Raw genomic sequence first — 26,896 nt, forward strand, 5'->3', positions numbered from 1 at the left:
GTTATATTTTTCCATCATGGTGTTGAAGAAATTACAAGTAAAAGTTTTTGTTAATTAAAAAAAAAAAAAAAAAAACCTTCATGGTGACGTGCAGTAAAAACTACATGGGAGTGTGTAAGGAGGGAGTTTATGGGAGTCCTGGCTGTGAGAACACACTTCGTGAATTCCTAAAAACCCCTTTTTTCAGTCATGGGATCTTGAGTTGTTACTGAGAAAACCAAAAAGCCGTATTTGATTCTGCCAAAAGTCAGTACGCGAAGAACACAAGGTCAAAAGGAATAAAACAATGGCTTGTTTCATATTATTTTCCCCATAATATTTGTTTATTTTATATTTATATAGATTCTATTGATATAGAATTCATATACCATAAAATTCACCCTTTTAAAGGGGAAGAATTTTCTTAATTTGTTCATTTCATTTTCGGATAGTTCATTGCTAAGTATAAGAAAATACAATTGGCTTTTGTATATTGATCTTATATCCTACAACTGTTACCATAGGCAGAGAGAATAGGGCCGTGGGGAGAGAGGGAGGAAGCAAGGAGAGACAAAGGAGAGAGGGGATGAGATCATCCAGAAGAAAAAGTGCAGCTGCCGGACGGGCTACAGCCCGATTTCGGGGCCGCCAGCAGGCCCAGGACGCCATCTTGCCTGTCAAGGTGACCCTGAGCTCACTGTAATAGATTCTAGTATTACCAGCATTTCGGGCAGGGGAAACCTTCGCCCTGCGTCATCACACCAGTTTCCACAAGGGACAAATAAGGACAAGAGAACTCCACCTCCGGCGGGAAGGGGTGGTCAGTGAGGACCCACCCAGGAACGCCTATAACATCACCCCCAAAACTTGACTATTTCGCACCCTCATTTTGAAAGTAATAGATTCCCAAGCCTTTGTTCTCCAGTGCAGCTGCTCTTCTCCTGGCCTGCCCGCTCCCGCCACTTCAGGAGGGCTCTCTCTTCTTTTCTTTTCATAAATCCACGGCTTGGTCAGCTTATGGGGTGTGTAGTGAATTCTGTCCTGTGGCCGGTTTCCAGCAACACAACCTCGACAACTTGTTCATTCCAGTTAGTTTTCAGTGAATTAGGATTTTCTATATAAAAGATCGTATCATGGACGAATAGAGAGAGTTTTTACTGCTTCCTTTCCAATCTGAATGCCTTGTTTCTTTCTCTTGCCTGATTTCCCTGGCTAGAACCTTCAATTGAAGGTTCTTTGAAACGGCGAGAGAGAGGACATCCTTCTTTTTCCCGTAAGGGGGACAGCCCGTCGTTCACCAGCACGGACGCTGTCGCTGTGAGGTTTCCTAGAGACCCTTTACCAGGTGCAAGAAGGTCTCTTCTGTCCCCAGTTTGTTGAGCGTTTTATTATGAAAGCTTGTTGGACGTGGCCAAATGCCTTTTCTGCAACCACTGAGATGATCGCATGGCTTCCATTAATTTTTAATTAATGAAAATCATACTATGTTCTTTTTGTAAAAAATCTGTTCAGTGCATACAAGGCTAGAGGGTCCCTAATTCGTCCCCAGCAGCCCAAGGTGCCCGCTGCTGTCAGGCTGCTCTGGTTCCTCCCTATGCATGGGGGGGAGGGGTGTGTGCGTGTGTAGCTGTTGAAAATACACAGTCTGTTTCCATTTTTTTTAATGGTATAATATACACATGCTATTTCCTCTCTCTGGGAGAGTCTCTTGGTCCCAGCTGATACTCCAGCGCCCCATCTTTCTTTTAAGACTGGGATTGAGTCCCTCTTTTCCATGGAACCTTCCAAGGTCACCCCATACATCAGACATCTTTTCCTTCTAGTGACAACTTAGGCCCTTTTCCCTCACTTGGCCTCCTTCCTCAGTTGTGTTTTGAGCACAGGAGATGCTTGACTTGGAGCACCTTAAACTTCCACGTGGTATACACTGACCCCACCCCCAACATCGTTCGTACCTTGGGGAACATTTCTAGCTTTGATAGTGACGGTGCCACAGCCACAGGTCAACTGTGAGCCGTCTGGGCGTCTTTTCACATGGCAGCATTTGTTGGCGTGATGATGAGTGGACTTCAGCTGTCTGACAGCTATGCTCATTCTGTGCCCACAACCCAGGACCCCCGTGTGGAGTGGGAGTGGGGGTGGGGGTGCGGTCTTACTGCACCGAAGCATCAGGGACAGCATGTCCCTCTTGTGGTCACATACTGGTCACATACCAGGCTTCTGGGTATGATTTGGTTTGAAGAAAGGGCTTTGCTGTTTTACAGAAACAAAATCTGAAAATCACTATTTTATTGCATTTTGCTCTATTATTTCATAAAATGGAACAGAAAACAGAAAAGCGGAACTGCTGATTGTAGTGTAAAAAGTGTAAGTCTCACAAATGAAGCACACCGATGATAAAAATGGAACTCAAGAAGCACGTGGAAGCCAGGAGTCTGTGGCCTGGGCTGAACATCACTGAATTTAAGCTAAGTGACTGGTGTGCAATTATGGAGGAAAAAGACCCGTTTATAAACTATGCATGAAATGCTGAAAACCTGCGTCATCAAAGATTATAACCAAATCGCAGAGAAGAGCAGAGAGTTTTTAACTCTTTGGGAACAGACTGTTCCCTACAACGTGCACGTCTATTATCTGACTTTCACACTTGGCTTCCACCCACATTTTTAGGGATGTGCCAAGTACAAAGGGAGTGGAATGAACGGCTGGACAACACCACTGCAGACAGTAAGCTCCTTGTAATCAAGGACGGTCCCATTTAACGGTCACGTAACAGATACTCTGCTGATTAACTGATGGCAGCTCATTAGAATCAATCTAACTTCTTTTTTTTTCTTTTTCTTTGTTTTTTTGGGTTTTTTTGTTGTTGTTCTTTTTTATTTCGTTTTTCAATCTACCTTCTTGATGGGTAACTGTCTGCCAGGGCCTTCGCCTCTGTCTAGTTCGTCTACAGCAGCCCTGAGGAGTGAATCCATACGGGGATCTCTGGCCTCCCTGTAAATCCACGGGGACCTTCTCCTGTGGTAATGTTTGTCACCACTGATATCACATCTAAACGCGTCCCCCCGATATCTGACACTCAGATGTGGGTGCAGCCATTCTGCAACCTCGGATGGCAGCTGCATGGTGACCTAGACGCTTATTGCCGCTGACGCTCTAACAGCCAATGACTCAGAACTGTTGTACAGGAGACACACATGCCACTCCCTAAGAATCTGTAAAAGTCCGTCCTTCCTGAAGGGCCAACACGACAAAATGGATCAGGAGCTTCAGAAAGAAACTCATCTTTGGACCTAGAAATCCCACTTCTAGAATTCCTCCCATATCAACAATCAGGCAAATGAGTAAGCACAGCTACAAAGATATGCAGTGCAGCGTTTCTTGTAATAATGATAAACTGGAAAGAGCCAACCCAAAAGTGGTTAGAAAAGACACGTTTTAAAAGGAAAGGTTACTTTCTGTATGATAGGTATTTGTGTGTTATTCTGCTAAGGTTTGGAGACGTTTATGCCAAAATGTCAAACACGATCATCTTTGGGCGCCCGTTATCGGTGACTTGACAATTTTTATTTGCTTTGTCTGACTCATCCGAATGTGCTAATTTTTTTTTCCAACATGAACGTGTACTGCTCTCTGTATGCATGTGATATTCTTTTTCGGGTAACACAGGCCAGCAAACCCATTAAGGGTTGACCCATTAAGGTCGGAGAGCACTCTTAATGATAACTGCAAAAAAAGTTTGGCAAAAATTCTAAACCACGCTTGAGAACTAGTTTATAGAGAATCCTGTTTCTGAGGTCTGGGCTCTAACAGCCTGTTTCAAATTCATCTAAGCGTTTCCCCGGGGCCTCCCAATCACAAAAACTCTCCATCAGGCCAAATGCCGTAATTGCAGGTGACTCTTACCTGATAAGCTCTCCAGAAGGCCTGAATGCGCAGAACTGCTTCCACTTCTGTCAGCAGGAGAGACAGCGGGACTGGCGGCCGTGGGCTGAAAAGCAACAAAATGGTCATATGCCCGTGAGAATCTGTCCCTCAGCCTCTGCGGGAACTCTGACAACACAGGGCGTCTCACGCAGTGCCGCATCCATTCCCATTCTTAGGAAGCAACCATCTCATTTTTTTGATAGAAAAGTTTAGGCTCGACTTAGCATGTTTTCTTTTAAAATCTGGGATGGGTTTTTGGTTTTTAAGCAGCATGATCTGCTTTGAAGGACTCAGTTTAGTCAAGTTGCCGGTTAGTCCTGAAGGTACAACGTAAGGCTATGAGGGCACAGAGCGAGAGACAGAGCAGAAGTAACCTTTACACACTGCATTCTGACTAAGACATAATAAAGGGCTCTTCCCACCTTTCTACAGAAGGGGAATTAAGTAGTCCGTCTCTCTCCGAAAAGCAAAACACTGGAATGTATCTCTGATCGGTGTACATTCCAGTTTAATGTGGCTTAAATTCAAGCCTTTTTTAAAAGCCCTGTTATTACATCTTAATAAGCAATAAAATATCTCAAGTGCTGTGTCATTTGACAGTGTCGGCTCTTGTGGGATTTTTCAGATCGTGATGTCACTCTTGATCATAGATAAGTACATTTAAAAACCATGGCTAAATGCCCTTCCCTCCTCTCCACACAAAGTTTAATAGAGATACTAACCGCTGACAAGAGCTTACGAGTCTGACTTAATTCTGGTTCCTTACATTTCCCCAAAGCACAGCTACCTCGGAAAAGCTGGAGGCAAAACATTTCAGACATATTACAAAGAAATAAACCCCGGAAAGGACGTGGGTCACAAGGAGGCTGTTCCCAGGGCGGGATCCCCAGAAACAAATGAGGGGCTCCCAAGTGCCCAGGCCTCACAGCTCTTCCTAATGACAGCCATCATGTGAGTTTACAGTGATTCCCAAGTACAGAGAGGCTGACTAGCCTGCCCAAGGTCACACAGCTTGTAGGGGGCCTACTCAGGGCCCAGACCCATCCAATCCCAAAGCCCAGGCTTCCCCCACGATGCCGTGCTCACGCCAGACCTCCGCTGGGCAAACACTTGCAGATGCCCAGCCTGGCACAGGCTGCAGAGCTAACTGGCAGTAGTACACGCTCCTCCAGGATCTGGGTTTTATTTCCCTCTAAACTTTGACTTAAAAACCACCACCACAACCACCACAACCACCACCCTTGATACAGTGTATTTGTGTGAATGAATGAATGAATGAGTGAATGAATGCTCTGAGTTATTCTAGAATCAAAGAAATCAAAGCCGGGAAGAACCTTGGGGGTTATCAGGACCATTTCTAGCGGGCAGTGTTGTTGCCAGGGGCTGGTTTTCCGGCCACGCAGGGTTTTCCTTTCCAAGACACCAAGTAAAGGAGATTCTTCTACTTCTCTAGAGATGATTACACCCTCAAAATGACAGCACGTTTAGGAACCTTTCCTTAATGTTCTGTTTCCATTTTCATTTGCACGACGTTTGGCTTTCTCCCCTGGTTCTGTTTTGGTTTTCACTCCTCGCCTAATATGGGTCTTGTGGGAGGGCTGCCACTGGAGGTGCACAGGCTCCCTGCTCTCCACGTCACATGTCTCCCTTCGTCCACTGTCCTTATTCTCTAAAGCTCAGCTGTGTGACACCAACGAACCCCAGCCCGTTAGGAATTCTCCCTCACAGTCAAAAACCAACTGCTTCTGGAGAGACCTTGACATTTCTCTGGAGACTTTGGGGTGCGGGCAATGAAGCTAGGAGAAGGGCATCGTGTGTTAACACGAGCTGATATGATACTTCCTGACAGCTCTGCAGAATCCCCTGCCACGAGCCTCGCTCCTTGTGCTCCAGACGAGCCGGCCCTTTTCATCTCCTCCAATGTGCCCCTCACCTCAGGACCTTTGCAGAGACCTCCCTCTGCCTCCAGTGTCCTTTCACCCCCAGCCGGGGCACTGCATACAGTTGTACAGGTTGTCCTCTGCTCCAGGTCACACAGACGGGCCAGAGGTGCTGAAACCCCACCCAGGCTCTGCTCACCAAGCCACGTTCAAGGGCGCAGGCTCCATCTGCCCTAGGTGAAGGGCACCTTTTCCTGATTTGCTCAAAGGGACCTTAGGGTGGTGGGGCCTCACACCTCTTTTTCCCTATTCACCCTATTCTGTCTTCCCATCTCCATTCAGATGCTACTGAAAGACGCCTTTTGATTAGGCCAGGCCCCAGGGGAGTTCTGTGCAATTTTCCGTTCTAGTCCTTGGCCCCGTTTGAAGAGAGAAATCTGTGTGATTATCTAATTACGGCCCAAATCCTCAACTGGACTGAAGGCTCCACGAGGGCAGAGACGGGGCCTGGGTTTGTATTTTCTGGTCGTTCCAGCACTTAGGCCGTCTGGCACATAGTAGACACTCAATAAATACTTGTGGGATGGGCCTCTGTGCCTGACACAGTGGCAGCACTTTCTTCTACACGTGGTTCCATTCCATCTTCTCAAAATAAGGAGTGACTGTCAACCTTCTTTTAGAGTGAAGAAACTGAGGCACAGAGGGATGAACTGCTGCTTTCAAGGTCACTGACTATTTCCGGCTGAGAATGCAAACCGGCCAGGAAACAGAGAGTGGCCCAAAGAGAAGAGGGCAGCTGGCGAGGTCGCTGGTAGGGAACACAGGGTCTCGCAGCTGCCAGTGTTAGCAGAGGACAGCCCTGTCCCTTGCCTACAAGAAAAAAATGAGGGGCGGGGGAGCGAGCCGTAATCATAGAAAATGCCCTCTTCGTTAATCCCTACAGTAATAACTTGGCAGGTATTCATTTGTCGGAAGCTCCTCGGGGAAATCCGATGTCAGGGCAGCAGAACAAAGTGGAGTTTGTCGCTCGGATCTGGGGGAGATTCGATGGCGCCTTTCTGTTCAGCTGCAATTTTCCTGTGTTAAGGATGTTTTTCTCTACTGATGTCATGAAATCCTCAGAGTAACCGTATTCCTGTTTGGGAATAGCAGCAGGGACAGAGAACGGCAAATCTGGGGACACAACAGGCTGGGCCCGCCCAACAAAGGGCTTTCACCAGTAATGAAACCCTCCACCGCTTTGCATCACAATGACATCTCCAAAAAGCGAAATGAGATTTCTAATAGGCCTTTAAATGGTAATATGAAGCCACCTTTAGTGACATCCCTGCTTTCAGGGCGAAATAATGGGCGCTGTCTAGTTCTCAAACCAAGAATAAGTATGAGAATGCCAGTGTAAATCAGGCCAAATGAAAAGGACTTAATCTTTGGAGAAGTAGTCCCTGGGAATTATCAATCATTTCAGCAGGCCAGCTGGAAGGCAGGGAAGCCATGCCAGGCCTTTTTCTCTCTTTTGGAATCAGTGCAACTGGCTTCAGGTCAAAGAAAAATAAGAGATTGAGTAGAGGCCGCTGCTCATCACTGAGGATGCAGGGAGGGGGGAGGAAACAAACATGTCAATCACAGCAGCATGTCAATCACAGGGGAAGGATGCAGGAGGGGGAGGAGACAAGCATGTCAATCACAGGGGAAGGATGCAGGAGGGGGAGGAGACAAGCATGTCAATCACAGCAGCATGTCAATCACAGGGGAAGGCAGCTGGGGCTCCTCAAGGGCTAAAAATGGACATTCCCAGAGCAGACGGGCTTGTGTGCCCCAATGGGCAAAACTACCGCTGACCATGCTTGCAAGAACTGTTTCATTGGTACTGCTCATTTGTCATGTTCTTCTTTCTCAAATTAATTCATGTGAATTAAAGATATCTGAATCTCAAGAATCATGCTGTAATTTTGAGAAGGAACATGAATTAATTTTTGATTGTGTATGTGTAAATACACACACACACACACACACACACACAATTCTTTCCCCTTTTTTTGGATGCTACGTAAAAGATCTGCGGGACCTAAAGAAGCTACAGCATCCTTACAAAACACATAAGGGAATCTGAGAAGTTAGTCTTTATTAATTTCTCCATCCAGTTCTAAGACAAGAGGTACCACCCAAAATTTAAGCAGAATAAAGCAGAAAGGAGAAAAGCTTGCTTTGTATTAAATACTGAATCTTGGGATCCAATTCGATCCACTTTTCATTAGGTTAAGAGACTAAGTTGTTTTCTCGGAATGTGAGAGCCCAACCAGACGCAAAAACTATTTACAAAATGACATAGGCCCGAACTCAACCATCAGTCCCCAAGCCTTTCAAGGGCCCAGTACTTGCTAATATCCACCCACCGTATTCAGCAAAAGAGATTACCTGTGCTCAGCCTTAACTGGTTTCCCAAACATTCTTGAGCCATGAACTTCAAAAATTTGGAAGAAGTACAATAGACGTCACCTGGGACGGTCCCTGCAGACATAGAGTGACTGGCCCTTAGGGGGGAATCTCGGGATTCTTTCAATCCCAGCCTGCCGTGATGAGAGGAACAGCTCCAAACCCAGTAAGGGACAGCCAGCTGCGCGACTCCGACAGACTTAGAATGCGTTTAGAAATGTTCCTGGGGCGTGACAGGAGGACATCTTGCTCTGGCCCCTTCCTGATCTTCACCCGGGAGACCAACAATCACTTACAACCCCAGCATCAGGCTGAATCACTCTCCTAGGTAAACAGAGTCGAGCCCCATTTTACCAACCCCATCACTGGCAGCTGCACATGGGTCCAGGTACCGGCGCCCGTAAACAGCACGTTGTGAGACCATGCTCACTCGCGGGCTGTTGGTATCACCACCTTAAAAATAAGGGCTGTGAGACTTACGTTTTTTCATAAATATGCCCCGACTGCTGTGTTCCTTAGTCTCGTTGTAACTAATAACATATTTTCTCTAATGTGACTTAAGGAAAATCATAAAAAGACCTGCCTCCTCCCTGGTCTCCCTCCTCCTGCTCCAAATGGTGAGCCCAGGCAAGAAGGGGTAGGGGGTGGAGGGAAGGAGCCTCCCCACCCCTTCCAAACCTCTTGCGGGGGATCGTCACTTGTTTTCTGCCATGGACCCCTTTCCACTTTGGCAGTGGGAGTCCTTCTCGGAATGTTTTTAAAAACATAAAAGTAAATGCGTAAGATTACACAGCAAACCAATTATACTGAAATACAGTTATCAAAATGTTAAAAAAAAAAGAGTTGGTGATATAGTAATAAATGTGCTTCTAAACTAAGCAGTAAATAAGAAAAGCTAATGGCAGGTCAATTAATTGCTGTAATTTGAATGAAGGGACAAGTGTAAATGACATTTGCCATCCCTGCAACCACTGTAACGTGAGGTGAAAATACCCGCTTGCTATTGGTGACGAAGGACTGCAGATACCACCGAGGTTTGCTGCCTACATTCCTAATCCAGAGAGGCTAAATTTCAATTAGAGACTAAGGCTAGGGACAAAAAGAGGTCACTTCCCCCTCTTCCAAGTTCAGGGACCCCTGAATCAGAGACAGTTGGGGCTGGGGCTCAGGCCCGCAATCTCCAGGCACCCTTCACTTCTCTCTCTCGCCCCACGTCCGATCCAGCAACAAGCCTTGGTTCCAACATCAAAATGTACCCCAAATCCAACCTCTTCTTCCTTCCTCCACTCCCAGGTGCCATTACCTGCCTTCCATTGCCTTCTCACTGGCCTCCCGGCAATGTCGGAGCTGACTTCTGTCGTCATCTCCCCACCCAGCCGCCAGGGTGATCTTTTTAACAGAAAACCTGGATTACCCTGCTCCTCTGCTCAAAACCCTACAACAGTTTCCAATCACACTCCAAAGAAAAGGAATAATCCCGATTCTTTATCATGGCTGGGCGTAGCCTGGCCAACCTCTCTGCTTCCATTTCCTGCCACTCTGGGCATCCCTCAACGCCTCTGGCCCCACTGGCCAAGCCTGTTTCTGTCTCTGGGCCTTCATGAGGCTGTTCCCTGCACCGGGAACATTCTTCCTTCCGATCTTTGTAAGGCTGGCTCCCTCCGCTTGTCAGTCAGGCCTCTGTGCCCACATCACCTCCTTAGAGAAGTGAGCTGTCCCAAGCAACTCTATCTGAAACACTGCCACCTCCCTCCAGCCCTGCCACCCTCTACCCACTTACTCTGCTTTATTTCTCTTCAAAGCACATGGATCTTCTTCACATTAGACAGTAAGTTTGAGTTTGGTTATTACGTCTTCCCACTACCATGCAAACTTCATGGGGCCCAAAACTATCTCTTTCTCTCTCTCTCTCTCTATCTCTGTCTCTCATTCTACACTCTATCCACCATACCTAGAAAAGTGCCCGGAACAAAGCAGGCATTCAGTCAACATTTTCACATGAATGAATCACATTATAGATAAGGAAACAGAGAACTTCCTTTCATGGCAGAATTGATCGGTAGCAGAGTGAGGTCAAATGCAGACACCCCAACTTTTTTTTTTTTTTTTCTTCTCATTCTCCTCCCCACACTTCACTTTGCTCAAGCGGTAACTACTGTTCTCTTAAGACGAAGGATAAAATAAAAGTTGTCATTCTCTGAATGCCTACTCTGAGCCTCCGTAGTCGGTATCTGGCCTTGTTTCTGCCCACCATCCCCTCCCCTCTCTGCAGGTCAGCCCTCAGATCTGGCCCTGCCGCTGTCCCCCACCCGAGCTGGGGGCAGGCACGGGGAATCTGGGTCACAGTGCCCCCCTCTCCTGTGACCCACGCTGAGCCCAGCACAGGCTGTCTCCCAGGACAGGAGTCGTGAGACAAAGACTAGTGCGCCTTCCTGGCAGAGCTGTCGCTGGCCTGTGTTCCCGCGAGCCCTAGACCTGCTTTCTGAGGCCAGGCCCTTACCTTTCCCTTCGTGTTTGTCAGTTACCTTCTTACTTCCAATATGTACCCTTTTTCTTCAATAGCCGTGAAATTTCTGTGGCTTGCAACAAGGAACTCTAATACCGTCTCTAACCCTCACAGCACCCTTCAACATAGGTATTCTTTGCGCCCACCCGGTACAGAAGATAGGAGCGCGCTCAGAGATGTGAAGGGATTTGCTCCAGGAGACCGACTGTGGCAGGTGCATAACGGGGCCCAGGATGTCCACATCCAGTCCCCACGCTCTGTGATACACATGTCCCCTCAGCTGGCAGAGGGGACCTCACAGATGTGATTAAGGATCCTGCGATTATCCAGCTAGGCCCAATGACAGGGTCCTCATGAGAGGGAGGCCCTCTACTATAGAAGGATGAGAGGTGACAACAGAAGGAAATGGTCCGAGGGATGCAGGGAAGGGTCACGAGCCCTCCAGAAGACAGGTGGCCTCCAAAAACTAGAACCGGCAAGCAAACAAATTTTCCTCCAGAAGGAACTGATTTTGTACTTCTGATTTTGTACCAGAACTACAAGAGAAGAAGTTTCTCTTGTGTTAAGCCACCAATGTTGTGGTGATTTCTAAAGAAACTGAAACACTAACAATAACTGGCAGAGCTAAGATTGGGCCCCAGGTGTGTCTGCCACGCTATCTCGCCCGGGCTCCCTGAGCTTGTTTCCAAAGAGTCACCTAGAAACAACAGGAAGAAGGAAAGTCAGCAGCACAGTCTGCCTCAGAGAAGGGGCCACCCACCCAAGAGGGAGGCACTGAGAAGAAGATTTATGCATCCCAGCGTGTCCCAAGTTCAGGAAACAGCCCTCCTTCCTTCCTGTTTGAAGACGAATGCTAATATAAAGAGCAAACACAATTTATTACCCTCATGGGACTCTCTGGCCTCTGAAATTACTGAGATAGAAATTTGCCATAAAACAGAATAAATTTAAAGGATTTTTTTCTTCTTGCAACAGGGCGTGGCGGCAAATTCTCTGACGTGACACCACTGAATTATGATTTTAGTGTGAAAGGCATTCTGTTTCCCGTGCCATGTCGAAGGCATGAGCATTTTCAGTCCCACTGTTAAGTTTAATGCCATCACACAGCCAGCACTTGTCCTCACACGGCATGGTGACACCTTTGTTTTCACCTCAGTTTTTGGTCATAAGATCCCTTTCGCCGACATAAAAGTATAGTGGATATGTTTTCTTTTCTTTTGTTGATCCAAGGGTAGAACTTAGCTGAAAAGACGTTTCACCCAAAGCAACCTCTTCTCTTTTAAAACACAATCTTTGTTTCATTGAAGGTCTCACCTTTAACGATGTCTTTCATGAGCCTTCCCCCCTGGGACAGGGGACCAGCTAGGCAGCCGTGCATATCTGTTCCTTATGCTTATTTGGTGATTTGTTCTTGCAAATGAGTCTGATCCATTCGTTTCGGTCAAAATAAAAAAAGCAAAACTTTTCCTGTTCTTAATACGGTAGCAAATAATGTCACTGCTTCTGTCTGACTGGTTGAATCCGGGCTGTATGCCACAAGAGAGGATGGTGCGGGCTTCCTAAGCAGGAGGAAAGCCAGCAGGAGATATGACGCAATCCACCACTGTTGAAAGGTGGGGAAGAAAACACCCTCGTCGAGCTCTGATTAGAGCACGTAGAACACTGTACTGTTGTTCCCAATTATGACTCCTTTCCCTGTAAGAGAACTGTGTACCCCACTCTTGGCCACACACCTTGCAGTGGCTCCCTGTCGGTGGTGTCAACTTCCCTACAGCACTGATATCGAGCTTGGCCATGGGACTTGTACTGGCCAATGAAATGTGAGCAGAAGTGATGTTTGCCATTGCAAGGGTTGGCCACTGTTCTTTTCCTTCTGCTTGAGAACGAGGGAGGGGAGCTGCTCCTTCGTCCTGGGTCCCAAGACGTGAAGCAGAGCCAAAGGTGATACACAGCCAACATACAACAGAGTGAAGAATAAACTTTTGTTGTTCTAAGGCATCGTTGAGGGCTGTTTGTTACTGTGGCAGAACCTAGAGAAAGCTGACTAATACAGAATGCTGGAGGGTAGTTGGCTAAAGCCACGCAGGAGAACCTATCAGTCAGGACTCTTTCATTTGCAAGTATCAGAAATCTAACTCAAACTGGTTTAAGCAAAAAACAAAAGTAGGTATTTATTGGCTCACGTAACTAGTGGGGTAGTGTTGGCGTTAGGCATGGGCAGACAGGCTCACAACACCACCATAAAGAGGCAGGCCCTGGCCACCTATCGTTATGCTGTATCTCAGGCACAATCCCTTTAGCTGGATGCCCTCGGCAGCTCAAGGCCTATCACGTGAAAGCTCCAAGTCTAGAGGAAAAGGGAGAAAATTTTTCCTGGTTGCATCTTGAAAACTCTTGGGCTTACCTCCGATTGAACCAACCTAGCCACAAGGTTGGGGAGAGTCATTGCTTTGACTGGCCAGGCCTGGGTCACATACCCAGCTCAGAGACAGAAGCGGAGTCAAACACTGTCCGTGGGAACTGAGAATGGAGAGCGGTGAGCCTCCCTCAAACACAGGGCACTCAAAGAAGGGGGAGATCAAGGCCGGAAAAACATGAACGTCTACCACCGGAAGCAAGAAGATGGAATTAAAAAAAATAGAATAAATACCCTTTACTTTTGCAATTGTTTTTCATTCTTAAAGGAACTCTGTGGACAACAGGAAACCTACAAAATAACATAGAGGAGAAAATGAAAGCCATGTTCCTGCCATGTGGAGCGAAACATCCTTCCAAGAGATTTTTTTAGGTCTAGAGTTACTTAATTCTGACGATCCTCGATTTTAAACGTTTCCTTTTCACTGTCGAGTTTATTTAACGAATAAGTATATTTTATACAGGATAAATCTTAGTTATTTTGGTAAACTTAAGAGAATTTTTAAAGGGTTGTCAATGTCCCCAGCTACATAAAAATGCAGTTATTTAAAAAAAAAACCACAAAAAGTCATGGAAAAGAAATGGGTAACCAAGAAGGGATGGACAGAGAGTAGGACATGCTAAATTATGGGGAGCCTTTGCGAGAAGGGCCCGTCATTTATGTGATAAGCGATCGGCAGCCACCAGTAACAAATGATCCCAGCCTCCCAGCGGTGACCGGATGCTATAAGGGCATCGAGCAGCAAAGACCGTCGGGCTTGGTGGAATCCGTCTTACCAAGAACATTAAAATAAGACTTGCACTCACATTGTACATAGCTCCCAGGCGGATAGATAGGATTATTTGAGGCTCCAAACGCTAGCACTCACAGAATAGACAGAGGAGCTGCATTTTACACGGGAGCTGTACTCTATTAGTCGGGACATAAGATGAAAATCACAGCCAGTCAAAATTTCCCCTTACTGTCGCTTAAATTAACCACATACAGACATAGCATCTTTCCAGCAGCCTCACGTAGCCAGTTTCCTCCCAGTTTTAGTACCGATCACTCTAACTACTAAGTGATTCGAGAGGCAGCAGAGTAATTAACACGCCCCCGACAGCACGGGCTCTGGAACCAGACAGCCTGGGTTCAAATGCTGCTTCTGCTATTTACTAGCTTGTGACCTTGGGCAAATAACTTCCGTGATTTCTCTGTGCCTCAGTTCTTTGTCTGCAACATGGCTGTCACCGGGACAACTAGTACTCCTAGTGCATCTCCCGGCCTCCCTTGCAGTTGGTTTGGGGCCATGTGAGCAGAGGTGAGAAGGTGAAGCACAAGGGTGCCTCCACCATTCTTTCCTTCCCGTGCTGCACTGACCTTCTAAGATCATATGGTCCAAGTAGCGGTAACTTACACGGGGGCTGCCCGAGCTGCACCCATCATTACATGAGCTCACACTAGGCCGTCACTGGGTTAAGCCGCTGGTATTTTGGGCGTGTTTATCACTGCAACCTACATGGTCTAGCCTGATGAATACGACGGGGAAAGGAATAGTTCCAACTTTCTAGGGTTGTTACGCAAGTCACATTATACAGTATTTCTAAACTGCTCAGAATAGTACCTGACTAAGCATTATAAAAACGTCTGATAGGTAGGCAGATAGACAGACACACAGACAGAAGGGAAGTAGCTGTCTTGTAGACTACTCATGTTCTGAGGGGCACGTAAAACTGAGAACGAAGCAAATAGCTAAGTCCTGTGTCCTATTTTACGCTTCACCTCGAGTGAAATTGCTTGCATTTAAAACAGAAAAAAAAAACTTCTCTCTCTATGCCCCAAGCGCATAGCGTTGAATTAGCATAAATTCAGTACATATATACCGCAATCCAACTATCCACAAACTCTTTCTGTCCATGAAGACAGGACCACGTGCCAGGGACCACGGCACAGAGTAAGTGTCCAGTGAATGGCAGCCAGCCAGCTTGAGAGTATAACTGCTCCATCATTTCAGAGCACATTTAATCATCCAATAAATATTAGCTGGATAAATGAACCCTACATTCAATAACTTCCCTGAAATAGCTGGAACACCCCTGCTTGGAACATGTACCAGTAGTGGAAACAAATGTATTCCCTAATAGCTGGTACCAGAATTCCTCTTATGCGGGGAACTAGATCTGTTTAGGTGAAAGACCATTTTACAGATGGAAACACTGAGGCTCAAAGAGGCTCAGTCGGCTTTGCACAGTCACACAGCTGGAAGCAGAGGTGCTTCATTTGGAATGTAGAGCTGTGACTCCAGAGCCCAAGCTCCTAATCCCTACCCTGCACGGCCATTACCCTGGGGCTCTGGGACATTCGTCCACCGCCTTTGATAGCTGCGGGATGTGACATCCTGTCATCTTCTTTAACCCACGCCCACTAACCTTTTCAGATACTGATGACACCTCCAACACTACGGCCTCGGGTCCGCATGATTCCATGAGCCCATCTCCTCGTGTCCGTCAGTCACTCGACAGAACAGTGACACCTTAGAATGGCTCATCCCTGACGACTACCACATCTCCATTTTGCAAATTCCTGATCTGATCTACTTTCTCTAGCCCTCCATCTTTCCCACCCACTCACTTCTATTTATATTACTTGCCCTCACATGAAGCTATAGTTTGGGAAGGTTACTGGTGTCTCCCTCAAATGGGGAGCAGCAAACTATATAGTCTGTGGGCCAAATCTGTCTTTATGAATAAAGTTTTATTGGAACACATCCATGCCTATTGTTCACGTACTGTTTATAGCTGTTTCATGCCACAACAGTGGAGTTCAGTAATTGCAACAGAGCCCATACGTGGCCTGCAAAGCCTAACAGACTCACTGTCTGCTACAGAAAGTTTGCTGACCCGACCTTGAAAGCCATTTCCTGTCCCCTGGAACCCTACCATTATTGGAGCTGTGTTGTTAGGGCCAGCCCAGGGCTCAGAGCACATTAGCCCTCCTCCCCATTGTTCTGGGAGAACTGGGTTTGGCATGGAAGGGGGTGCAGAGGGAGAATGAGACCCATGCAGGAGAACTGGCTGGTGAGCTGAGCTGTGCACGCGGTCAGGTCTCGGGAAGGGTGACCAGGGCCTCCCCGGCACCCCAAAGATTCCCCCTTGGGCCCACACCTGCCACTCTCCCCTGGCCATTTTCCTTCCATGCCGTTTGAGCTTCTCTGCATAATCACATGGAAACTGGGGCTCCCCCCCCCAAGTCTGTCACTCACTCCAGCCCTCACCCTCCCGGTTCACTGCCAGTCAACAGATACTTCCTTGCCCGTGGCACACCCACCATTCAATCGGTGTTCATGGAGAGCTTTGAAAACATGCATTGTTTCTTTCCCTTTTAATTTTTTATTATGGAAAATTTCACGGATATAAAAAAGCAGGCAGGAAAAAAAAAAAAAGAACCCATGTCACCATCAGCCAGCTTGAATTCTCCTGTTCTCCAGGTGGGTCACTTGTGTCACCTCCCCTGGTCGTGTCCGTAGACATCAAGCCATTTCATGTTTCATTCATAAATATGTCAGCATGTTTCTCTAAACAGTAATAACTTTTTTATCATGACTACAAAAATCTTACATTTTAAATAAAATAATAATTCTTTATATCATCAACTACTTACTAAGTGCTCAAATTGCCAGTCGCCTCCCCATTTTTCTGCTGAGCTGTGTTCTTTGACTCGGGATCCAAGTAAGATCCACACACTGAAATTTCAAACACCATATGGACCCTACCACCCCCACTGTAGTGTTTCTGAGTCTGGTATGTTCATACTTCCAATGTGAACACACACAAGGTAGTATTTCTTTCTCTTCCTGAAAACTGCTTGTCAAATTGTTAAGGTAACTCAGAAAGCATGGTAATTTAGGAGAACAGTATTAAGCTACTATCCTTAGAAAAGTTCACAAGGCTTTCCCTTGTACTTAAACGTTCCCAGTCCAGACCTCTCACTGCACCCGCTTTGCCAGTGCGCAGGAGCAGGCTGTTTCCCTGCACCGCAAGTCCAGGCCATCAGCTGGGTTGTCCCTATTTAGCCCACGGTGTCACCGTGGCAGCTGCTGCAGCCCCCTCCTCGCCCTCCCCCACAAGCCTCCAGAAGCCGCCTGGGCCTCCCCCTCAGCAGATGCCTTCACACCTCCCTCCGTGAGCGACCACAATGACAGACCCAATGCGCACTTTCTCAGCTCTTCCCCCTTCCCACTCGAATTTCCTCTCACTTTTAAGCTCTGGTCTCAGAGGAGTAAATATACATCTTCTGCTACGTGTACATACATACAGAGAAGTCTCTGGAAAGAAGTTCGCTAAAATGTCAACACGGGTGCTACCTGGGGGACGGGCTCTTAGGTAACCTGCATGTTTTCCTTTTCACTTTTCCGTCTGCTTTCCCTTTTCTCATAGCACGCATCATTTTTACAAAACCCGTAATACCATTTAAAAACGTAAGTCATCCCCACTCAAATGGAGGCGATCCCCAGGAGTGAGGGACTTTCAATTCCCCCATATTCTCCATCACCCTTTACGGTAGGTAGAACGATGGAGCCCAGGGACGTCACAGCATAATTCCTGGACTGAGAATATGTGACCTTATGCGGCAAAAGGGACTCTGCGGGTATGATTAGGTTATGGCTCTGGAGATGGAGGGATGACTCTCAATGATCTGGGAGAAGCAAAGTCATCCCGTGAGTCCTTCACAGTGGGAGAGGGAGGCAAAAGAGTCAGGGAGCAGCACTGCTGCCTCTGCAGATGGAAGAAGTGGCCCCAGCTGACGAACACAGGGCCCCCTCGAGGCTGGAGAGGCCAGAGAACTTCAGAAAGGAACACAGCCCTGCCAGCACCTCGAGTTTAGCCCCGTGAGACCCACATCGGGCTTCTGACCTCCAGGCTTAAGATAATAGGTTTGGATTGTTCAAAGCCACCAGGTGTGTGGGAATTTGTTACAGCAGCAACGGAAAACTAATACACCCTGCTCCCTCCCCACTGGTCATTTCAGATCAACACAGAATCTAAGGGGAAACAATGGTTTGCTTTGCGAACGTAGCGGCAAGACCAGCCCCGGTCCCCAGGGCCAAGCACGTGACTTAGAGTAAGTGCCTCCTTCCTCGAACCTCCGGGACCAGCTCAGGGGTGCTCCAAGGAGCCTCGTCCATCGGACAAGCGATGAGCATTTCTCCCCAGACCCCACTTCCGAGCTTCACGCCAAGGTCTCCAACACGGACATGCTAGAGGCACCTCAGTCTCAATGTGCCCCGCCCGGGCAGGAATCATCTTTCCCCAGAACCTGCTTTTCTGGCTGGTCTTGCTTCTTTCATGGCCCCCCTCACCCAGCAGCAAACCTCCCCTTTTCCAGGCACACGGCTTCCCCACCCTACACGCATCCCAGTCATCCATCCATTCTACCCGTCCCATGTCCCTCCTCTCTCATCCCTGTTGTCCTCTCTCAAGCCCTTAGGGCTGTAACCACAGCCTTAGAAGGGACAGCCTCACGACTCCAGGCTGTCCTTCAGCTCACACATTCCCTGCACTCGTAGGGGCAATCTTGCCAAAACAGTCTGCACCCTGGCATGGAGTGAGTGAAGGCGAGAGCTGCTGACCACCACCCGACAACAGAGAATGACCCAGGGCGAAAGGCCTATGGTGCCAGGTTGGAAAAACCCGGATTAGGTGTTGCTTCCTGGCTCCGGACCCCATTCTCCTTATGAACGTTGGTTCCTACTTGCCTCTGACTCTTCCTGTTCAAGGGGACCCTCAAGAGGGATATGGCACCTGAGTTCTTGCCTCTCAGGATCAAATCTGGGTACCCACCAGCTTGGCCACTGCCCCAGCTGGACTGGCTCCAGGCCTGCCCGGGGGGTCTGTGGGTGGTCGTGTGCCCCCCACTTCCCTTCAGTGCTCTGCTAACATCTGACTTACACCCCAAGGGCTGCAGCCCCATTTTATTCCTCTCTGTTTTCGCCACAGCACTAAGCTCTGTGCAGTGCACTTGGTAGGTGTTCAGTAAATAGTTATTGCAGTGGATTAGACTAGTAGACTTTAATTTTTATCATGCCAAGAAGGGTGATACAAGCACTCAATAAGGGTCAGTTGCCATCGTTGTATCATTGCTACATCACTGATTTTAAAAAAAATAGCTCACATAAAAGAATACTACTAATTTTATGCGATACGATTTCATTGTAGATGGTTAAATAACTAATTTTAAGTGCTCTGGAAGGGTGCATCATAGACCAAACTGATAACTGCTGTGAGAGGGTTCAGAGTAGAATGAGGGTCAAAGCGTGTTAACTTTATCTGTCATGTTCGAATACTTGAAATGTAGAGTTGATGCATATAACTAAAAATTAATGTTTAGAAACCTTCAGTCATATTTCCTGAGACATAATGACCCTCAGGGCCGGGGAGAGGGAAGGAAGAGGAAGGGAGAGGGTGAGTGAAAGGAGAGATGAGTCACTTAGGAGAAGAACTGTTGAAAGTTTTCTATTTTATTTCTGAAGTGCTTCTTGACTCTTCACTGTGTGGGTAGGTGCCCTGGGCCTCGACTGAAAATAACCAGAGACAAGAGCCGCACATGTAACCGCCCAGGGGTCCTGGGTGGGTCCCAGGAGTTAGTTCTCCTAGAGTGGAGAAAACTGCCTTTAACACATTCTTTCAATGAGGTGTCAATCATGTAACGCCTTAGGTGGGCACTTACTGTTGCTTCAGCCACTGCTTCACAAACGGAATAGAGAAGAACTCGGTGAAGGGCGCCCCTGTCCTCTTTGGATTTTGACTGGTCACGACGCCATACGTTTGATTGACAAGAAAAGAATAAGCAAGAATTCAAGTCAATTGCTGTCACTCTGCTTGTAAATCAACACAACTAAATCCTTGGGGTCACAGCATATTCAAAGACATGACACACTTACTTGTATAACCACTCAGTCAGAAAATCACAGGCAATGAACTTGGTTCTTTTCCTCTAAAGAGAGAAGAGAGAATTCAATTACATTCTTGACCCTCACATCTGGGTAGGGCAAAGGAAGAGGGGTCAGTTAACTGACTGCTCGTGTTACATGTGATACGCACGAGCCCTCTGTGAGGTTTATAAGCAATCAACAAACAGGAAGTCGGGTGATGTAAAGAATTCTGAAAACACTTCTCCAGTCAGCTTTGGAGAAGCACGTTTCTGACAACAGGGACTAATAAAAGACGGCACCCTTGGGAGCGGGCTTATTACGTGCTTTTGGAATTTTCTCAGGAGGATTCTATTTATATCTAGACCTTGATGCTGAGTAATTGTATTTATGGCTTTCCCCCGTCCACTCCAATCCCCAGAACAGCCCCGCCTCCCATGTAGAAAGGGACAGCCACGTGACACAGTTCCACTGTATGACAGAAATGACCATGTCCTATGGATTTCTGAGAAGGTTCTCTTTTCTTGGTTCCTACTGCCCTTCTTCCCTGAAATTTCTTTCTGCTTCCTTCAGCCTGGAGCACAGACGTGGGGCTGGAAGTGGAGCAGCGTTTTGGCCACGACGCCAAAAGCCACATGCGATGGATGGTAGGTTAGAAGAAATGTGGGTTTTTACTGGCTTCCTCAAGCCTCGGCAGCTGCTTAGGCCTGACCTGCTCTGGACGCCTTGAGATGGAAAGGAAAATCAACTTCATCTGGATTATCACCCCTGCTCCTGAGTTCTCATAATACGCGACGGAACGCAGTTCCTAGGTGACAGACAGCTAGTACGCCGCGAGGGGAAAACCGTCCTGCAGCAATGGGGACAAGGCATGCTGGGAAGGGCAGGGGGTGCAGGCCTGGGGATCCTGCCTCCTAGGCCCATGTAGAACCCACACAGAATCAGTTAACTCCTTTTAGAGAACTGTTATTTCAACCGGGAGACAGAGGGTCCCAGCTCTCCTGTCAGGACAGCAGGGGGGCTTAGAACAAAGTGGGTCTAGAGGCGTTGGTTGCCATGTGTAGAGAATCTTCCCAAGATAGAAGGCAGCACAGAGTCGGCTGGAAAATCTCTCTTTGCCCCCCTAGCTCTACCTTCTCCACCCTGTTCCATGGCTCAGGAGGCTGATTTTATGGTTCATGTCAACCAGGCTCCTTTCTTCTCTATTGGGGTCCAGTCAATGAGAGGTACCAGCTGGAGATCCAAGAGAGGGAAGACAGACAGGCAGAGGGTTACGGGTTGCTTTGAGTCTCCCCTCCCCCAAAGTCATTGAAGACCTAACCTCCGGTACTTCAGAATGTGACCGTGTTTGGAAACAGGATCACTACAAATATAATTTGCACTAGACCCTGGATCCAGCTATGCTTGAAGCCCGAATCCCCTGGCCCTTTCAGGGACACGAGCCAATATATTCCCTTTCTTTATTATGCCAGTTTGCACTGAGCTGTTTATTGCTTGCAACAGAAAGAATTTTAACAAGGATTCCTTTCTTCTCCAGTTGACTAATTCCCATTTGTCCTTCAAGATGGACACCTCCAGGAAACTGTTCTGAGCCTTCTCACCCTCTTCAGTTTGGGGTCGGCTCTCCTCACCCCCACTTCTGTGTGTCCCTGTCATAACTAACAAGACTGCTAGCCCAAGTGTCCATCTCCCTCACCAAACTGTAAATTCTGTGAGGACAGGGCACATGTCTTCCTTTTCTTTATAGTCCCAACACTTAATTGAGTGCCTTGCACAAAATAGCCGATCAATGAGTGGTGAGTCAACGAATAAATAAATGAATTCACCATTCAACTCTCAAGTATCAAAGCAAGGAGAGCTCAGGTATAAGAATCCTACCTTTAAAAGTAGGAGTTGCCAATTGAATTCTGAACAATTTCTCTTCTTCCCGCGATATTTTATTAAGAAATTTTTTTCTTTCTTTTTCTACTTCTTTCTCGCCTTCACTTTGAAACAGCCAACTCAGCTTTACAATCTTAGATAAGGTTGTAAAGATTGTTGCAGAATTGATTCTAACCGAAAAGGAAAGTGCTCCGTAAGATTGCTTTTTTTAACTGAAAGCTTTATTACAGCTGTTAGTAAATAAAATCTAGCGGTGCCTGAGTTGCTGAAGATTGTTTCCAGTTTCTTACCTCATTGCCGATAGCCTTTTATAAAAAAACTGAAAGACTGCAGGCCAGGGTAATAAAATCTAATGTACTAGACCATGTAATGGGGGCTTCAACATCTGCATTGCAAGACTAGGAGTCCCTTCAAAAAGCCATATTTAACAAAAAAAAACCAAAAAAAAGCTTGCACAGCAATGCAAATATGTATCTAGCATGAATCACCACATAGTAATTTAGACAATCCAGCAATTGTAGGATGGCAGTGTCTCTCTCTTGCCCTACAAAAGATGCATTGTTACCTTGGCATTTACCACTCCATTTAGTGGTAAAGATTCCTTCTACAAAGGGAATGCCGCTCGACTTACTCTATTAGATAGAGTTTTCAAATAGCCAAATGGTCCGATGCATGAAGGTCACGCCGACAGACTTAATCACGTTTGATGCAAAGAAATAAAATGGGAGAAACTGTGTTTTCTTTCTGTTCTGGGCACACGTGGACGTGCTGTGACTACTCAGACACAGGGAACAGTGGGGATATTGTTCGGCTGTTGTTTAGTTTAAAAATTATCTGCTGGGAGCTGAAAGAGAGAAGGGACAGCAAATGAAAACTTGTGGTGCGAGAAGAGATAGAGAGGAAGTAACGGAGAAAAACCACAGCGGGGGGTTAAGAGTGTGTGGGCGCCCGGGTTTACGTAACATGGGCAAATACACTGAGTGCGTGACTTTTAAAGGGGGACAATGTGAAAGTTTGGGTGAGCAGAGGACACAGTTAAGACAACCTCAAACAAGGTTAAAAAGTAACTTAAAAAAATACCCAGAACGAAGTGGAGAAGGGGACAAAACGTCAAAGGAGCAGACGTCGTCAGTCACCCCGAGTCGGCCACGGACTCTGAAATGCATCAGCAAAATGGGGAGCTGGACAGAGGGACGGGTGGACGGACTGGTGGACAGACACGCGAAGAAGCAAACAAAGCACAACGGCACCTAACTGCAGAATCCAGGGGGTGAATACGGGTGTGTGGGTGTTCACTCCGAAATTCTTTCAGTTCTTCGTATGTTGGGGAAAAATGTTGTGATAAAATTGGGGGAGGAGAGTATCATCATGGAAGCCCCAAACCTCAGAGAGGAAAGGCAGAAATCGGGCTTTAATTCACAGTATTTTGTACCGATTTTTACGTTGGATACATACACAGCAGGAGACAGACTGGGGGACCTGTTTCACGTGGATTTACTCAGGCGAGCGGAGCGAAGCTCTGGCTGAAATGTGGCTTATTATCATCCAAACGAAAAGAAGACGGTGAACCATGCTTGGACTCTTAAAGCGTGTCTGGAAATCACATATGACGTATTATTCATTCCGCTGACCAAAGCAACCACAGGGTCAGGCCTCCCCTTAGGGAGAGGCCATGATATTCTTGAACAATACTATACTCGAGCACAGGGGTTCCTGGAAGGAAAACGAGCATTCCTCTGAGCGGGGGCAGAGCCCGGGCTCAGTGTCCACAGCTGCTCAGGACAGGTTAAGCAGCTGTGGACACAACCCTGGTTCCGTCACGTGTGGCTGGGGTGACGGGGGCGCGGACAAAGCAGGGACAAAGGGCCGCGGTGCAGGCTGGGGGCATGGCATGTGCTTAGACTGTCACAGCCTCCTTTCCCACGTAGACATTCTCCACAATAAACTTCTAGATACCCGAGCCCCCCCCGCCCCCCAGACGTGATGAAACTGATCAATAGCGACGATCCTAGAAATGAGCCCCCACTTGGGCTATCCCCAGATGCCAAAAGGCTACCGATCACAGCAAACTTCAAACAGGTTCCTTTTTTTCCCTCTGCATTAGAACTTCATGAGAGAAAAATAAGACTTCTGAAAAGAAGTTAAAAATATGCATTCAGAACACAAAACATTGACCAAGACTTCCAGCACAAAGCCTGGGGTCATTTCTAAAAGTGGCTGTGATTAAAAGGAGTAATGCTAAAATAATTCCACCACACGGTTCCTGCGAGAATCTATTTTTTCCACTCCTGAGACACTTCTCAAACAAAAGCTGATGGCCGTTCTGTTTTTCCTTTTGCTCAAGGCCACGGAACAGAGTTTTTCCTCTTACTGACCAGCGCCCTAGCACCTTTTAAAAGATATTCAGGCATGTGATTTTTAAAAACTAAAATAAATGACTATTAGATGGGCACGGAATGTACAAAAGAAAAAAAAAGGTTTTGTTTTACTGAATTACTCATAGTAGCAAATTTTAGTATCATGAGATCATCAAAGGACTTATCAGGAGTTAGAAATAGTTTCCTGATACCAACTGTTGTTTATCATCGTCTTCATTGTAACGGAGTTTGATGAGCAACCAAAGCCGAAAGGAAAGTTTTATGTTGCATGTGACAGGAAAAGAGGTAGAAAGTCTTATCACCTCTATCCAGACTCTGCATTTCATCTATATTTAAAGCTGAGATAAGACTTATTTTCAGCCACCATTTTACACATACATAAAACTCCTGGGGCCGGCCCGGTGGCTCAGGCGGTTAGAGCTCCATGCTCCTGACTCCGAAGGCTGCCGGTTCAATTCCCACATGGGCCAGTGGGCTCTCAACCACAAGGTTGCCAGTTCAATTCCTCGAGTCCCGCAAGGGATGGTGGGCAGCGCCCCCTGCAACTAAGATTGAACACGGCACCTTGAGCTGAGCTGCTGCTGAGCTCCCAGATGGCTCAGTTGGTTGGAATGCGTCCTGTCAACCACAAGGTTGCTGGTTTGACTCCCACAAGGGATGGTGGGCTGTGCCCTCTGCAACTAGCAACGGCAACTGGACCTGGAGCTGAGCTGCGCCCTCCACAACTAAGACTGAAAGGACAACAACTTGACTTGGAAAAAAGGCCTGGAAGTGCACACTGTTCCCCAATAAAGTCCTGCTCCCCTTCCCCAATAAAATCTTTAAAATAAAAAAATTGAACCCCGTTGGACCCCCGAGTGAGCCCCCTCCCCACGTTACCGCATCTAATCCTCTCAATACTCCTGCCTGTGGTTTATAAATTCAGGGGGCAGAGAGCTGCAGACAACTTTGCTGAAGTCACAAGGCTAGAGCCAGAACTCAAACCTGCCATCTGCTGCCCAATCTGCATTATTCCTAAAACAGCGTATGAGGAAAACTGCCTAAAGGGCCACTATTCTCCATCCCTCCCTGGGCCACACCCTTGCAATGTGGCTTTACAGCTCTTCCCATCGAGAGAGACAGAGTCTGTTTCCTCACTCCCTGATTCTGAGCTGGCCTCGGGATTTGCTTGGGCCAATATAATGCAGTGAAAATGACAAAGTGCCAGCTCTAAGCCTCAGGCTCAAGAGGCTTTGAGTTTGTCCAGTGGAATCCCTGCAACACTCCCCATCTACCAGGTGAACAATCCAGGGCTAATCTGGTGCGGGATGAGAGACCAGGTGGAAGAGAGCTGAGCCCAGCCCAGCCAGCACGCAGGCCCCCAGTACTGAGCTGCCAAGGCCAGAAGAACCTCCCCGCTGAGCCCAGTCCAGACTGCTGGCTTCCAGAATGGTGAGCTAAACAAATTGTTGTGTTAAGCCACTAACCTCTGAAGCGGTTTGTTATATGGTAAAAAGTTAACTGCTGTCTCATGGAATAATGGAAATGAAATTGATGGCCAAATGGTAGCGTTCCCCCTATTCAGCGGCCACTCAAGGTCAAGGCTGCCACTCCCACCACTTGGCACAAAGCCAGGCCCCTAAAAGCAAGAGGACAAGGCTGCAGAGCCGAGAAGGAAAACCCTGTCACAAAGCCACTGCCCATTATTTTGTAAGACAACCATGGGGTCAGCCTCGGGTCAGAGCTTGTTGACTTTCTTTTCAAAGCCTTGTCTTTTGAAAAGGGTGCCTGAGTTTCAGAAACGAAAGCAACTCCCAGCCAAGTTTAGGGATGAAGTGATCAATGCTGCTTTTGTTACAAGGAAAAGAGGGAGGAAAACAGCACGACTATGAAGTTATAACAAGGTTTTCTTGCTCGGTGCACAAACTGGATCCGACAGCAATTCCAAGAGTCTGAAAGGGAAGGATTTTCAATACTAACAGCCTTATCGACACAGTAGAACCGAGTGCCAGGCTGTGAGGCCAGATTCCGGGGTTCAAACTCTGGCTCTTCCTCTTAGCAGCCATGTGAATTTGGGCCTCAGTTTCCTCATCCACAAAACGAGGACGATAAAGCCACCCATTCAAAGGATGGCTGTGATGATTAATGCGAGCACGATGTGAAATAATGCTTGGCATATAGGAAGTACCCTACAAACGACTGCCATCAATCACCACTGATCAATCACTCAAATGGGTACTGTTTGGTAATGGTAGGTCCTGACAAAACAGCCCTTAACTCTGCACTCCCTTTCATAGTTAGGTGCCAAATTCACATCCCAGCAGGATAACTCCTTGTGAATTATTTAATTCTGGATTTCCTATTTAATTATTTTCAGATCGCGGTTGACTGTGGGTAACTGAAACCACGGAAAGCGGAACTTCGGATAAGGGGGCATGGCTGTAGTTGTGTTCGCAAGGATGTGGGATGGGGGGACTTCAGGTTGTCTTTGCTGGGCCCAAAGCAGAGCAGACAGACAGCAGACAGCTAAGAGACGCAGACCAGGAACTCACAGAAGTTAAGAATACAAATCAAAGATCACCAATGGGTGAGACCTAGCTCACAAATGTG

The 26,896-nt window shown here is 47.2% G+C and overlaps 1 protein-coding gene across 1 annotated transcript in view; it reads right to left on the reverse strand.

The window, feature by feature from the left end:
- The window catches only part of IQCK (IQ motif containing K), a 77,513-nt gene that overhangs the window by 36,790 nt on the left and 13,827 nt on the right, over positions 1-26,896 (reverse strand). Inside the window, exons 5-7 of the mRNA XM_019751654.2 lie at positions 20,061-20,113; positions 19,847-19,924; positions 3,886-3,970 (exon numbers count right to left, since the gene is read on the reverse strand). Of these exons, the coding sequence (XP_019607213.2) occupies positions 3,886-3,970; positions 19,847-19,924; positions 20,061-20,113 (216 nt within the window). The remainder of the gene's footprint in view (positions 1-3,885; positions 3,971-19,846; positions 19,925-20,060; positions 20,114-26,896) is intronic.

This window comes from Rhinolophus sinicus, linkage group LG18 (genome assembly GCF_036562045.2).
Source record: "Rhinolophus sinicus isolate RSC01 linkage group LG18, ASM3656204v1, whole genome shotgun sequence".
Taxonomy (NCBI): Eukaryota; Metazoa; Chordata; class Mammalia; order Chiroptera; family Rhinolophidae; genus Rhinolophus; species Rhinolophus sinicus.